This window comes from Branchiostoma floridae, chromosome 3, assembly GCF_000003815.2.
Source record: "Branchiostoma floridae strain S238N-H82 chromosome 3, Bfl_VNyyK, whole genome shotgun sequence".
Taxonomy (NCBI): Eukaryota; Metazoa; Chordata; class Leptocardii; order Amphioxiformes; family Branchiostomatidae; genus Branchiostoma; species Branchiostoma floridae.
Window position 1 is genome coordinate 30,837,252 of NC_049981.1, and position 16,311 is coordinate 30,853,562.

Sequence of the window (16,311 nt, forward strand, 5' to 3'; positions counted from 1 at the left end):
AACGTTTCTGCTGACTCCTGAAAAGCCTGCCTTTTGAAGGTGGGAGATGAAATGTACTTATTGCATGTTAAACGCACGGGCCTTGTTACAGGTTTATCACGTTATATACTCATTGTGTACATTTACATGTAGTAAACTGGCTGAAAAGGAATAGTATGATTGATAACAAGTCAAGACATAACAGCTCGTTTTCATTCCAACTTCGATTTTTATTAACACCTCTCTATTATTTAACCAGGGTGAATGCATATCGCCTGATGGAGGATAAATTGTGCATAGTTAAAATCTTATATTCTACAACTATAAAAGGGATGTTTGGCTATAAAAGGAACGTGACTGTTCAGGAGGCAGAAGATTTAAAGATGATTCAAGACACAGAAGGATCACGTCTTGAGGTTTCATGTATAAGCCTTGAATGGACCATTATGGCCAAGACTAATGTTTACATTAACCATAGGATTACTTCCTGACCTCAGCTACCAGCTAGTTTTTTCTTTCATCCCTACAAAATATGTAGGTACATGTTTGAGAATAGGTATTCAAAATGCTCCAAATCCATTCCACTCTTTGTTCTCTACTTATGGGATTTGATATTTGTGTAGTCATTAAGTACAGCTTGGTTTCTATTCTTCTTATGGTTTGCTGATGCCGGTGATATAGTCCACACATGATGTTACGATGCTCACGGACATTTATCTGTGGAAGAAGCGTGACTCTTTGGAAATCCAGCAGCTTAAAGATGCTCGGAAAGACAGAGGTGCCATATTGAATCGGGTAATGTCTTAGACCTGGATGGGCCATTAGGGTGAAGACAAATGTTTGAGCAGGCTATTGGATGATTGGGAGTCGGGTAGGTTATATGCGTGCTGATGCAATGTGCTCTTGTGCACTAGTACGCAGTATATTCTTGACATTTAAGTGTCATAAAAAGCAATAAAACTATAGTTATATGACTTGTTTAGAATTTGATGTTAGCTTTATAAGTTCAGATTCAAGCTGTGAGGAGAGGCAGTATAATGTTTGTCATGGCATCCTTGGTGTTATTGACGTTCTACTTTATTTTGTGTTGTGTACCCAAACTTTTTTTTTCCGTGCACCTAAATTTTTAGGTAAGGTCACACCAAGTTAATTTGTTGATTCTCTGATTTTAGCAGAAAAAAGATATGCTTAACTGAAAAAAAAACATAATTAAAACAAAGCCAGAGGACCAGGTTTATGCCACTCAGTTTTTTTAAGTGAATATGGTCATTTTCAAGCAAGTCTTCTCCCCAGCCAGTTGCTTTTATGATGTCCACTTAGTATATTTTCACTAAAAAATTCATTCTGAGAACCAGTAAATTAAGGTGGTGTGGCCTAAGATACACAAATATTCCCAAAGACGTGTTTGAAGACCTGGAAGGGCCATTATGGCCAAGACAAATGTTTGAGAAGGCCGTGGGATGATTGGACGAGGTTATGTGGCATCACCTGGGACGAAGGCAGCACTGGCTGGAGATGGATTAATGTGACTTCAGATGGAGGAGGCCGGCCTAATGTCATGATTGTGCATCTCTTTTCTTGTAGCGCTGATGAGTCAGCATTTCTTGTGGTTGGGGGGAGGGGGGGGCGGTATTACTTGGATAAAAGTTCATACAGTTTGTTATTGTTACTACTACTAGTTATATTGTAGTTAGGGCTGGAATAATTAATAGCACTTGCAGGCAGGCCTAATGTCATGATTGCGCATCTCTTCTCTTGTAGCACTGATGAGTCAGCATTTCTTGTGTGTGTGCGGGGTGGGGGTGGGGGTATTACTTGGATAGAAGTTCATACAGTTTGTTATTGTTACTACTAGTTATATTGTCGTCAGGGCTGGAGTAATAAACAGCACTTGCAGGTAGGCCTAATGTCATGATTGCACATCTCTTCTCCTGTAGCACTGATGAGTCAGCATCTTTTGGGGTGTGTGGGGATGGGTGGTAGATGGTATTACTTGGATAAGAGTTTAAGTTGTTTGTTATTGTTACTACTAGTTATATTGTCGTTAGGGCTGTAATAATGAACAGCACTCGCATAAGGCAGGTGAAGTTGGAGTACAGGTATTTCTGGTGAAACCTTTGGTTCCTCTTGTCTCTATATATCCAGCCTGATAGCAACAGTTTCATAGTCATATCAATTACTCCTCTTAATACATCGATGAAGGTTAGACATGTTGGTAACAAAATATGCCAAATAGCAGTTGGATTAGTTTTTTTTTTAAATTCCAAAATCATATGCAGTTGTTTGGATAACTGCTACTTGGCATACTCCTCTTAAGACTGGCACTGCACACGAGCAAAGAGTCGTACAGTGAGGATTTTTAAACCTCCATGTTTAGGTGGCCTTTTGGTGCTAAATATGCCTTAGGTAGTGGGTCGTGGGAAGTAGGGCTACAATGAAGAGGCCTGCGTCCCCGGCACACGCAATATCGACAGAACAAATGAGCGATCGGTCGTCACGAGGAGCCGAGGCTCGATCAATAACTGATTGCTCTTCTTCTCCTCGGCAGGATTTACTAGGAAGGATCTGTTTTCCTCGAGAGGGACAGCGCCTTAAGGCCAACGTCATTTATTTTCTTGGCATTCAATCACCTTAACCCTCTCCCCGATGCCCAACCCCACAACCAATGGAACTTTTGTGCGAAACGACTGCCTTAGCAGGCCAAGGGTTATGTTAGAGATTACACTAGGGGACAAGAAAGATGAAAAAAGATGGCCGACAGGAAGAGTTCAATCTCATTATGTTCTCTCCCTGAAAATGAACAAGCGGCTTGCAGGTTGTTTATTAAGCTTCTCACGAGTAAATAAGGGTTCAAACAAAACAATATGAAAACAGAAGGCTGTGAGGAAAAGTTGAATCTCATTATGTTTATCCTCTCAAAATGTGTGTACTACCAAGGTGCATGCTGTTCCCTAGAACTATGTGTTAAAATTCTTCAACTTCGCATTATTTTCTTCAACCTGAAAACCAACAAATTTAATCAATGTGGCCTTAAGATGGAACATTTCGCCCCAAGAGGGGCGGACACCCCTGTGTGGGGATCGGAGATGGTGTTGAGATAGCGTCGGGGCAGGGGGACAGACATATTGGATTTTGGCGGGATGAATCGATCAATACCACCTCCTTGGAGGAATAGGTGAGAAGGAAAGGCATCATCAGAGGTAGTATATCTGGGTAGCCTGGCAGGTAGCGTTCCAAATAAGGGTTGTACAAGCCTCCTAGATGGTCTTGGACAACTTTATAAGGAGTACAAGTTTTCCTTTGAGCAATTCTGTGTCAGTGGTTTTCGTCTTGATCAAAGTTCCCTCTCCTTCCTTGAGATCAGGCCTGCTAGCATATTTCAGTGATCGTCTGTTGGATAGAACTCCTCTGTATAAAACTGGACTTTCTGGGTTTTTTTTTTATATCAGATTCTGAAAATTGTTAGTTTCCATTTTGATTCCTGAAATGGCTTTGGGTGTTGAAGCCAAGGTGGAGCCAAGTCTTCTGTCATATTTGACCCGCGGAATATAGGGGGCAACCGCGGGCTACAAGAGGCAGACAACGCCAAAATCTGTAGGGAAGAACGTTAGATCCATATCCATGTTTGGACACGAACAGAAAATCCAAGAGTTTCTGGTTGGATAGCTCGGGAAATAACTGTAGCCTGACATGTAGGACTTCTTTGTCCATCCCTTCTTCCAAAACGAGAATTCTCACAGCTTTGGACAGTTCCGACGTGACGATGATTGGTTGCAGAAAATCAAGAAACTGTGATGGTGTTTTGACAGAACATATACATGGTCTTTGTAATCAAGTGGTGACATAGGCTGATGCGCATGTATGTTTTAAAGCATTATAGTGCACAAGCAGATAGATATTTTCATACTTCCCATAGAGAACAAACACATCCAGTCTGCATGACACACAGCCTCAATCTTTCCACCTGCGAAATCGATCTGCCATATCAGTTACATCAATTTGACAGCTGTCAATCACAGGTGAAGGCTGTCACCAGGGGGAAGACTGAGCTTAGCAGGGGGAAGCCCTTGTTGCCCAATCTCCGATCTCGGGAGGGGTGCCACCAAGAGTGAAGGGCATTTGAAGGACATCCTGTCAGATATTGTTGATGCAGACCCTGTGGGGTTCCCCTAGACAAAGTCGCTAATTGTGTGTACCCCTGACTTGGGTGGAAATCACTGATAAAGAGTCAGAAAGGCAGCCCAGGAGAGCACGCTTTTAAGTGATTTCTCTAAAGGGCAGATCCCTGCAGAGGTTTCTGAGCGTAATTGTTGGCTTTTTATCTGTTTTCGGGAGGCGCAATCTGTGTTATTGATCTCGAGTCTTTGTTTGTTGCCTGGAAAACTAGCAATTAATGGTGGTGGCAAGCTTCAGGGACCTGCCGTCTTTTTTTTTTTTGGCAGATTTTTGTTTCGTCATACGAATTTTTCCTAACAGAGAATTCCACCTGGAAATCAAAGCTTTGTCTTTTTCCTGTAAAGATACCAACATTTTTGTGCGCCAAGATTGTCGACCTAATGGCCAGAGTTTTTGTTTTGTCGCAAGCAACAAAATTTGGTCAATTTTCCCAACAGCTACCAACATACCAAATGTCACTAAGATCCATCCACAACTTTGCAAGACATGCTGACAAACAAACAAACAAACAAACAAACAAGTACACATCACCATGTAATGGTAGAATCCTAACCTTTTTGTATGTGACGGTTTATTTCATTTGCTCTGCTTCATGCTGGAGTAAAGCTTGCGCTACGGAGATTGGAAGTCTAGATTTACTGGCGACTTCGCCCCTGCCTGTGACAAATTCTGTGTTGGGTAAACAGATTTCAGGTAATATACCACGCCGTGCAGGGCATGCCTGATATTTGCTTTCCTGAGAAGCACTCCTGCAGCTTTGAAGTTCCTGTACTTGTCCTGTTCAATTCCTTGTTTTAGTTCTTTTGAGACTAGAAGACAATTTCTTTCAAGTTCTTGAAGATAATTGTATACATAACTGCCCAAGAAAACCACATTTAGGGGATCGATAATATAAACTGGTGGTCACTTTAGATAGGATTCTTGATGCTTTCATTGATGGAGAATATTATTATCTAAGGAACCTCCATAAGGTGGTCACAATGGCCAGGTGGTCCTTGTGTAGAGGTGATCACTTCTACAGGTTAACATTTAGAGTATATTACGCCAAAGCAAAGTTCATACTGTATTGATAAGCAAACTAGCATTCTATAAAATTTACTGCTCTTTCTGTCTTGCAGTCTCAGATTTTCTTTATTCGCTGACTTGTTTTTTTTTTTTCTTTTAAATCAGAAGATAATTTTCTTTAACATATGTTTCCTTAATATATATTCTAGTTTGTAATGGTTGACATGTGTCTATCATGCCATTCATAGGCGAATCTTAGCTTTTTCTTGCACCCAAACATGCCAGACGTGTTGTATTGATTATCATTCTTTGCCTACCGAGAAAAATATCCAAAGCCGTAAAAAATTTATGGGACAGTCGAAACCTGCCAAAAGGTCAGAGACAGCTTTCACCAGTGTCAAAAACGACCGAAACATGCTGTTATGATTTACATTCAACTCCAAAACGTGGAAGCGTTTGCCAATACTACTGAAGGGATTCGGGCCCAGTACCCATGTAGAACAACCCTTTGCTGTTTCCTTAGCTTGGGGGGCAATAAGTCATACATGTGAGGCCGCATAAACTTGATTAGATGGATGGGAGCATTGATTTTGGCTTGTTTCCTGAAAACAAAGAGAGGTGTTGCCGCTTGTGACGGTAATCCCCAACAATGTTTGTAGCACACAAATCAGGAAGTAGCTGCAGGACACATATCATAGGGTATGAAATACAGTCAAACGTGTACAGTACATGTTATACCACCTCTATATAAGGGCCACCTCTATATAAGGACCACCTGCCCAATGTGGCCCGCTTTTTTGAAGTCATTTTTGCCTCTTAAGTCTTATTTCTATACTATACAGCTCTAGATACTTTTAGAAATTCTGCACAGCTAAAGCACTTCTAGACATTGTGAGTACCACCTAATTTTTAGAGCCATCTTTTTAAAGCTCCTGAATGTATTTCAAGACTTGTGCTGGCTATGTACAAAGTTATCCTGGGCATTGATTCCTCACAGCTACAAATATGCCGAACATATGCTGAACATTTTCCAACACTCCTTGGCTCTGTGTGTTTTTGAAGCTCCTTGCGGCACTTAAAGACATTAGAAATTCTTCCACACAGTCACAACTCTCCTGCAGCACGGTTAATAGCTGTACATGTAACTCTGTGTATTTCTTAAGCTTTGTGGCTCTTTGAGACATCAGAAATTCTTCCACACAGTCTCAGACTCTACCGAAACATGGAGAGACAGCCAGGTCCCCATGTATATGCCTCAGACTCTACCGAAGCATTGATAGACACTCAGTGTATTTGGGGAATCCTTGCCCACGGGGGAAGACATGCCATGTCGGGTCCCTCCCCCTCCTGACGTGGCGCATCTCCATATTGATCAAATAAAGCTACCCTTAATCTCGCGCCTGCTATACACGCAGGAATCCTGCTAATTTCCTGCAGCTCCACACCAATCGCGGGGGTTTCATTAACGTGCGAATATAGCCTGCGATTTCTCTTCACCCATCTCTCGTGAATTAAGCTCTGATGTTGTATTGTCAGGACTCAAAATACCTCTTTCTGCAAACATTTGAAATTGCTAAAAAGACCACTCAGACTGGTCTATGTGGACAGGTGCTCACTATAGTCAGCATTCTTATTTAATGTTTGCGTCAAAGGGTCTAAGGGACTATCAAAAAAGTAGCGACATTGGCTGAGTGGTTCCTGTGCAGAGGTGTTCACTTGTACAGGTTTGACTGTACCTGCGTCGGTGCAGGTAACATGCGAAATTGCCTGTGCGAAATTGCTTGCCTGTGCAGAATAGATTATCTCCTCTCAAGCCTAGATTGTCCGACTCTCTGCATACCATTTCTTGTAATCCACCTTTGAAATGTGTGCATGGCAAATAAAAGTACACATGGGAACGTCCGGTTTTGGAACTGGCCTCGGAGTAGCTTAGTGGCAGTGGAAAGGTCATGGTAGCTGCCTTAATCATGTAATTGAAAACCCCATTAAAGTATGCATCCTCACTCCAGCTATGGCCTCCGACACCTGTGTGGCATACAAAGTGCGGACAAACTGCATAATTTAGGGCGGTTACCAGATGGGGGCAAGATGGCCGATATTTTTATCGCATATAAAATACTCTAATCCTAACTGTGTTCTTCATAAAATTTTGATAGTCTAGCCTTATGCTGATGAAAAACTGTATTTCCGTTTGATATGTGTCAATATCCAACTGCAGATTTGGCAATTTTTTGTCAAATTTAGGGATTTTTGTCTAAAGCTTATTATTATGGCAAAGAAAACACTTAGACTCGAGAGCTACATGTATGTTACGGCTGGATACCAGGCAAGTAAGTTACCTGACTAAGAATTTGCACAATTTTTTTACCTGTTTATAAAAGAATCTCACTTCAAATCCAAACATTAGAAAAAGATTTCTGTCAACTGCAATATTGTAACATATCTACCCGGCAAAGACCATAGATTACAGTATCTATTGCCTAGAATCAGGCAGAATCGGCAGCACATAAATTGGAAGCCAAAGCCACAGCTTTAGTTATAGTTGTTCCTTTATTCTGCCACTGGTCCTCCAGGCTGAGTTTGAAATAGTGAGGGTGTTAAGTTAACAGCCAGTGCAGCTGTGGCCAGACCTTAAACCTGGCCTACTGTTACACTGCACAGTAGTAAACCTGGTCACTACGGGGCCTGCCAAATTTGTACCACTCGGCTCGGCGGGGCCGTGAAAGTTTTAACAGCTCTTGTTGATGAAATTGCTACACTTGAGGGTAAGCTTGACCGTTAACGATGTAGCAAAACTTCGCTACATTTCACTGATGAGTGGTGAAACAGCTGTGCTTGTAAAGTTGCAGCCGTAACAACGATTCGTGCTCCACACAACTCACTGCCCCAGCAGTAAAACTTTTGTAGCTCAAGTTCTGTAGGTCATTTGTAATCTACCTTTCCAACCATGTGTGTGATTGAAATGTTCGCTGTGTTCGAGTGACGTAATATCGCTGTACACATTCAGTTTTCTTGCCAATCATGTATTGGTTACAGTTCAATTCAGTAGGGGCGACGCATATGTATATATATTCCAAAAATTATATCTTATGTTTGATTTACTTACAACAGTGATCTGAAAGCAGCTTGTAGTAATTAGTAGTTGTCGAGTTTTAGTAATCATTTCGCAGCTCCTGGATGCGAATGACAATTGCAAGGATGTAAGCCACTTAAATTAAAGGCTAAAACCTAACCTAAAACCTAACCTTTTTTCTTAGATATATTCAATAAAACGCTTTTTAATTTAAAGCTTTTCAGTTTCATCAACCAAGCTTGGAAATCTGTTTTTCCCCAAAATTTCCACATGGAAAGCTCATTACATGTATGTGCATCAGAGCATTTTACATCCCGATGTTGAAATGCTGATATTTTTCAGGCTGGGTACACTGAGCGCCAGATTAAATATTAAATGTGCCATTATGTATTTTGCCATCAAAAGCTCATCCCGTCGTCGGCGTGCTTACAAAATAATCACCGGTTTCAGCTCCTGTATAGGCGACCTGAATGGGAAATGTACCCAGGGCAAAATCAAGTCAGCACACTGACCTTCATCACGTGCACAGAAATAGCTTCAAATCAAACCCAGATGGAATATGAGGATACAATTTTACACTTTAAAATCTGTGCACAAAATAAAGCACTTACCAACAAACTTTCAATCAGTCCTCTGATTCTTTTCAAGTTGAAATGACCCAAAGCCTATGTTACACATCCAGACTGGAAGTGTGACGTCAGCAAAGGGTCAAAGGTGCTTGGCAGTCGGTGTCGGCCCCCGTCTCGGTTAACGGAAGGTTGATGGGCTCCAATGTAAATGAAATATTGTTGAACTATATGTTAGTTTACTTAGTTTAGAATAATCCACCCCCCTCACGAATGGTACAGTCCGGGTCTGGAATGTTCTTTGTAGAGTGACCTTGAGTGAATACACATGCAGGACTGACTCGTGAGTATGTGTGTCAGCGTGTTTATTGGACATCCATGTATATCCCTAAGTTAAGAGGGAGCAGGAAGTCAGATTAACAAATGGTAGCAGAGGGTGCAACTCTAGACAGTTAGAGTCAACGGTCCGGGTCGACAGTGCCCGATTTCTCGGACGTTTTCTGTGCACCGGCTTCGAAGACGACCTTTCCAAGATGGCGACGTGTGAACGGACTCGTCTCCCACTCTTCGATCTTACTCTTAAAACTTACGAGCAATACAGATTTGAAATCCAGTGTTGGAACCAGGTCACAAAGATTCCCAAGAAACAACGTGGCATCGAGATCCTTCTCAGTCTTCCCGAAGGGCCGAAGGATGAGTTTGGGACAAGGGAATTCCTCTCCTCCCGGCTTGCCATGGAGGACCTGACGGCCGAGGACGGCTATGACAAAGTTCTCGCCAAACTGGATGAACATCTCCGGCGTGACGATATGGGAAGATTATGGGAATCCTTTGTGAACTTTGACAAGTTTCAACGTACCAAGGACATGTCGGTGAGTGAATATATATCCCGATTTGACATTCTATATCATCAGCTAAACAAGACGGGAGACGTGACCCTCCCCGCAAGTGTATTGGGATTATTGCTTATCCGCCGGGCGAATCTCACCCCTGATGAATCGAAACTGGTTCTCACCGGTCTGGATTATACAAAGGAGGACACGACGCTTTTTGTCCAAGCCAAAGCCTCTTTGCGCAAATTTTCGGACAGTCTTGTAGCGCCCTGTACGTTAGCCTCCAGTTCGGATATGGGTGCTTTTTCGATGCCTCGTGTCAAACAAGAGATCGTGAACGTGGCAGACCGGGTTCCAGACCGGGAGGTGTACCAGACCGCCCGTGGGGGGTTCACAAAATGGAGTCGGAAGCCAAATAAAAACAAGTCAGTCGGGAGGGGTCAGAGTGTACAAAATGGCGGCGCCCATGCCACCCGTGACTCTAGGTCAGGGGGTCAGAGGTCGGCTAGACGGGATTCTGGATTTAACCCCAAATCAAGAAATGGGGACTATCTTCGCTGCTATGACTGCGGTTCGATCAAACATTTGCTCGACTCCTGCCCACATGCACAGGTACAGAAAGCGAATCTGACAGAGAATGACGCAGAGTTCGCAGAAGATCCACAGTTTGCAGTATTGTTTACAGGTGCTTCGAAGTGCCTTATGTCAGAACTGTCAACAGAGGCGTCACTTTGTGCTGTTCTCGATTCGGCCTGTTCTTCCACTGTCTGTGGCCTTTCCTGGTTGAAGAAATATCTATCTGCTTTAGGGGAGAAAGATCTAAAGCATGTCCAACAGGAGGCCAGCTCCAACGTGTTTAAGTTTGGCGGGGGCGAGAAATTGGTTTCTTTGGGCAAATATCGTATTCCTGCCAAACTGGCTAACAACGATGTCCTGATTGTCACGGATGTTGTAGACAGTGACATTCCGCTCCTCATGTCCCTCGATGCTATGAAGAAGGCTGACATTGTGTTACACACGCGTGAAGACAGGGCCACCATCTTTGGTAAAAATGTCAACCTCAATCTGACCACCTCAGGTCACTACTGTGTGTCCTTAGTACGTGATCCTAATATCGAGGTCAGCGAGGTGTTGCAAGTAGACCTGGGAGAGGATGTGTCCCAGACGAAGACAAAATTGCTCCATCTACATCGCCAGTTTGCCCATCCCAATGCCGAGAAGCTGACTCAGCTGCTCAAGGGTGCAAATTCGTGGCGAAGTCATTATGCAGCCATTCTGCAGGAGATATGTGAAAGCTGTGATGTATGTAAGCGGTTTAAGAGAGGGCTGGCTCGGCCAGTGGCAGCTTTACCCAAATCCACCAGGTTCAACCAAGTCGTGGCTATGGACCTAAAGAAGTGGCGTTCGCAATATCTGTTGTATTTCGTGGATGAGTTTTCGCGGCTGACTGTAGCAAAACGGATCGCTCGAAAACATCCCAAAGAGGTGGTAGATGCCTTTATGGGGCTCTGGATGGCCTGTGGATACGGCATCCCGGAACAAATCATGGTGGATAATGGAGGGGAATTCACAGCCGAGGAAATCCTGGAGTTCAGCAGTAGGCTGAACATAAAAGTGAATACCACTGCGGGACATTCACCTTTCTCCAATGGTGTGTGTGAACGTAACCATGCAGTGATGGACGTCATGCTGGAAAAGTTGGTTTATGAGAACCCCAAAACACCCATCGATCAGCTCATTGCATGGGCATGTACAGCTAAGAATGCCATGTGTATGTTTGCTGGATATTCTCCATATCAAATCGTGTTTGGTAGAAATCCGGTGTTGCCCGGTTTTGAGACGCATCCTCCGTCTACAAACGACATTGAAGGTGACATCCTGCTGAAACATCTGACAGCTCTTGCCGCAGCCAGAAGAGCATTCACAGAAGCAGAGTCCTCTGAACGAGTACGCCGAGCTTTACGCCACAAAATTAGAATTGCCGAACGTCACTATGCTCCAAACGACCATGTGTACTACAAGAGAGATGATTCATCAGAATGGTTTGGCCCAGCAAAGGTTGTAGTTCAGGATGGCAAAATTGTTTTCCTCCGACATGGCGCATATGTGATTCGGGTCCATGTCAATAGAGTGGTCTTGTCGGGTCAGGAATATGAGAAACAAACCCCCACGGCCGTGGGGACATCTCCACCTGCAGTGAATGATCCCACAACAGATGATAATGGGCAGGAACGTCAGAATTGGACCTTTCCCAAGACTGTAGATGACGTGGGTGACCACAGAGGTTTCCACGGTGCGGGTCAGACATATGATCCAGATGAGAGACGCGCAGGTGAACAAGGTGGTGCGGAATCCTGGAAACGTGATGAGCACGGCAGACTGTACAGTGTTCCCACTGGAGACTCCGAGTCACCCGACGTGTTGTGTGTGAGTACAGGCAATGTAGTGCTCCACACAAAACGGGTAGACATCAATGTCCAAAGGGCCAGAAATGAAGAACTGCAAAAACTGAAAGATTTTGAGACTTTTGAAGTCGTAGATGACGCTGGGCAAGAACGCATATCAACCAGGTGGGTTGATACCATTAAAGAAGATGGCTCGCGGAAATCGCGTTTGGTAGCGAGAGGCTTTGAAGAGCATGATCATATCCAGAGTGATAGCCCCACCATCAGTAAGTCAGTGTTAAGGGTGTTCATAGTACTATGTCATATGTATGGATGGACTGTAAAGACTATGGACATCAAGTCTGCTTTCCTCCAAGGAGAAACGCTCAGTCGTGAGGTCCTTGTTCAACCTCCTCGCGGGTATGAAATGGTGGGTAAGCTATGGAAACTCCGGAAATGCCTGTATGGCCTCAATGATGCTGCTCGGGCGTTCTACATGTCAGTGAAGCACACACTCCTACAGCTAGGGTGTCAAACCTCGGATTTGGAGCCTGCCATGTTCCTGTATCAAGTAAATGGGACCTTACGCGGGTTCATCCTGACTCACGTGGATGATTTCCTATACGGGGGTGATGACTTATTTGAGGACAAGATCATCAAGCCACTTTCCGCGAAGTATCACACCAGTAGACTGGAATCCGGAACCTTCAGATATGTGGGCATCAACATTGTTCAGGGAACTGACAAGGTAGTTCTACACCAAAATGACTACCTCCAGGGTTTGTCTGACGATGACTTACCCACCCCTACGCGTGAAAGTGACAGAGATCTCAACAGTGTAGAATATTCCCTATTCCGCTCACTGGTTGGCAAATTGAACTGGTTGTCAAATGGTACGCGACCAGAGATGTCATTCAAGACAATTGATTTGTCTACAAAGTTTGCACATGCCACAACCGCCCACCTGAGGGATGCAGTCAAGACTGTAAAGAAGCTCCAGGTATCAGAGGGACACTTGGTGTATCCGAGACTTCATGGCTTTCAGGATGTAGGCCTGACAGTTTTCGCTGACGCAAGCCTGGCTAACCTTCAGAATAGCGGTAGCTGTGGGGGCCACTTAATCTTCATGTCTGACTCCTACGGGAAATGTGCCCTTGTAGCCTGGCACAGCGGCAGGATTAAAAGGGTGTGCCGAAGCACCCTGGCAGCGGAAACCCTTGCAATGGCGAATGCGCTTGAAGAAGCGGTCTATCTTCGGGAGATCCTGCAAACAAGCACCGCGACAAATGTGCCTATAACCGCCATCTCGGACAATAAAAGTCTGGTCCAGGCAGTTGCGTCCACAAGCCTTGTACTGGAGAAGCGTCTGCGAATTGAGGTTTCTACAATCAAAGAACTCGTGGAACTATCCAATGTAACCCTGAAATGGGTACCGGGAAGTCATCAGTTGGCAGATGTTCTGACCAAGAAAGGGGTCACTGCCGACTCTTTGCTAACTGTTATCACCACGGGTAACATGATCAAGTTGCCATAGAACTTTTGCATGCAAACAACCAACAAAACCAAAAGTGAGGACACTAGTGAAGATACTTTCTAGCTATGTAATCACCAGAGGGTGAACAGACATTAGAGGAAGGACAGTGAAGTTTAATGGGTAAGAGACTTGGCAAGAAGTCTACAAGTAGAGGAAGGACAGTGAAGTTTAATATGCAAGAGACTTGGTAAGAAAGCTACAGTCACTGTATTACGCTGTTGTGAAGATAGTGAAGTTTAATGTGTAAGAGACTTGGCAAGAAGTCTACAAATACAAGTATCGCATTACGCTGTTGTGAAGATAGTGAAGTTTAATGTGTAAGAGACTTGGCAAGAAGTCTACAAGTATCGCATTACACTGTTGTGAAGATAGTGAAGTTTAATGTGTAAGAGACTTGGCAAGAAGTCTACAAGTATCGCATTACACTGTTGTGAAGATAGTGAAGTTTAATGTGTAAGAGACTTGGCAAGAAGTCTACAAGTATCGCATTACACTGTTGTGAAGATAGTGAAGTTTAATGACTTGGCAAGAAGTCCACAGGCATTGTTATGTAAATCTGATGTTGAAGTTGAGAAAACAGTTAATGTTTGTAACAAACTTCATCTACCACTTTATGTAGTTCATGTAGTTTACTTAATGTAGTAAGAACGTTTTATGTATCTACTTTGTTATAAAGTTATCTAGTCTCTGTAGAACGCAGCCTTTAAATACAGTTGATGTAACTTTGTAGTCATGTAACCTCTATAGTTCTAAATATAGTTCTATATGCTCTATAGTTCTTTAGACAATGTTAAAAATATTTGGTAGACTTCAATGTTTCAACTTATGTAACGTCATCTAGAGTAGAAAAGAAGAAAAAGGGGGAATGTTAGTTTACTTAGTTTAGAATAATCCACCCCCCTCACGAATGGTACAGTCCGGGTCTGGAATGTTCTTTGTAGAGTGACCTTGAGTGAATACACATGCAGGACTGACTCGTGAGTATGTGTGTCAGCGTGTTTATTGGACATCCATGTATATCCCTAAGTTAAGAGGGAGCAGGAAGTCAGATTAACACTATAGGCATTTGACTTCTGATAGTAAATGATAGTATCTGCGTACATAAGTCATGACTAAAATTAATGCATTTCATTTTTTGTTTCCCTAAAAGTAAAACTACTAGTATCTCTTTGAGTCGTGATTTTGATTGATAATCATTAAAGATTTAATCGGGTTCTATATTCTATTTTCATTAGCTTTCTTGGACCTTGGTGTCTTTTGCTATGTTAAGGTTAAAGGTACAAGCTGAATATAGATTACATCATTGTTTAAAGAGTTAGTTGATTTTAATATTTAAGATTCTGGCCGTTGGGTTCCTTGGACCCTGGTACCCTTGGTTGTGATTCAGGTACAAGATGAATATAGATTGCATTATTATTTAAAGATTTAGCAAAGTTGTGTATCTAAGATTCCACTGAAATCTTCCAGCCATTATCCTTTTTTAAACCCCAATGTCTTTGGTGGTTGCGTTAAGACTTAAGTACTCGATGAATATAGATTACATTTTCCTCCGTCGCCTTTACTGGCCTCGAAAGCCCCTCATCCATGGAAATGATCCCTCACTCCCTTCAAGTAAATTGGGGTCTTAGAAGCTTCCCGAGGAAGGGAGATGGAACAACGTCTTCCGCTAATAAGCAGGTGTAAGGAGTGATTGAGGGAAGGATTTGCTCGCGACCGGAATCGCGTGACGTGAAGTATCGCTGACAGGGAGCGGGGTGAAATTGGGGGCAACAAACGATGCTTTAGTCGACTCGGAACACACAAAGCGTCGCCTTTGAAGCGTGCTCCCTCCCGGAATCTCTTCCCGTGCAGCTGCTTTTAAACGAGCAACAGATTTATGATATCTTTTGCCAGATGTTGGTTGATGGAGGGGGATGGATGCCGGCCTGTGGACGCGTTCTCATGCATGTGCGCGATGTTTGGTGCCGCTAAATTGGACGTAACTCACACACAAAAGCGTGCCGTCATATTTCTGGTGAATGATATCAGCCGCGAATAACTCCCGAGCTTGGCAGACGCTTTACGCTTAAGATAAAGATAAGAGTGTGAATGATTGCGCTAATTGTTGAGAGTACTCTTATCTCGATAAGATGATTATAGAAGTACTGTTTGGTGTCTTTAAGAAAGATGGAGTAGGGTATTACTAGAGAAACGTATTGGCCAATTCTGGAAGTTGATGATAGGAAGATGGAAGACTAAAGAATGGCTTAAGTATGCTTTACCTACAGGGTCTTTTAGTCTTTAGATATACATGATCATATGATTTAGTGTTGGAATCAAAAGACTCTTCCTAAAAGAAGGCCGTTCTTATATAGATAGAGAAGACTGAAGAGAGACTACCATATATAAATGACTTAAACTTTTTAGTTTCCTGTAGTGGACATACAACTCTGTGGTAAGAAAACCTCTTGCTTTGCATAAAAAATAGAAAAAAAGTTTTTTCTTCTCTCTGTCAATGTGAGATGCCAGTAAAGCATGCATTATAGTTTGTAAAGTGATTTGTATATGGCCATGACAACAATATTACATGTAGGTGAGATTTGTAATGCAGTATGGTCTATACCACAATAATCTGAGCCATTACCGAATACTTTTCAACTGATTGCAGGAAAAATACCCATTTGTCCAAGTGTATGGAGTCATTACCACACACATGCATTCGCTTTTCAAGTACCCAACAAATCCTCATAAACCTAATACAAACACGCGCTTTGCATGAGCG

At 43.0% G+C, this 16,311-nt stretch overlaps 2 protein-coding genes across 7 annotated transcripts in view; both read left to right on the forward strand.

Annotated features, from left to right (window-relative positions):
* Positions 1–16,311, forward strand: part of LOC118412479 (netrin receptor UNC5C-like) — a 139,127-nt gene that overhangs the window by 69,747 nt on the left and 53,069 nt on the right. The window lies entirely within an intron of this gene.
* LOC118412477 lies at positions 9,038–14,531 on the forward strand. The gene has a single exon (XM_035815358.1). The coding sequence runs from the start codon at positions 9,333–9,335 to the stop codon at positions 13,548–13,550; it is 4,218 nt and encodes a 1,405-aa protein (XP_035671251.1). The 5' UTR covers positions 9,038–9,332; the 3' UTR covers positions 13,551–14,531.

Coding starts and splice junctions, on each gene's coding strand:
- LOC118412477 (XM_035815358.1), top strand. CDS start 9,333: ATGGCGACGTGTGAACGGACTCGTCTCCCACTCTTCGATCTTACTCTT.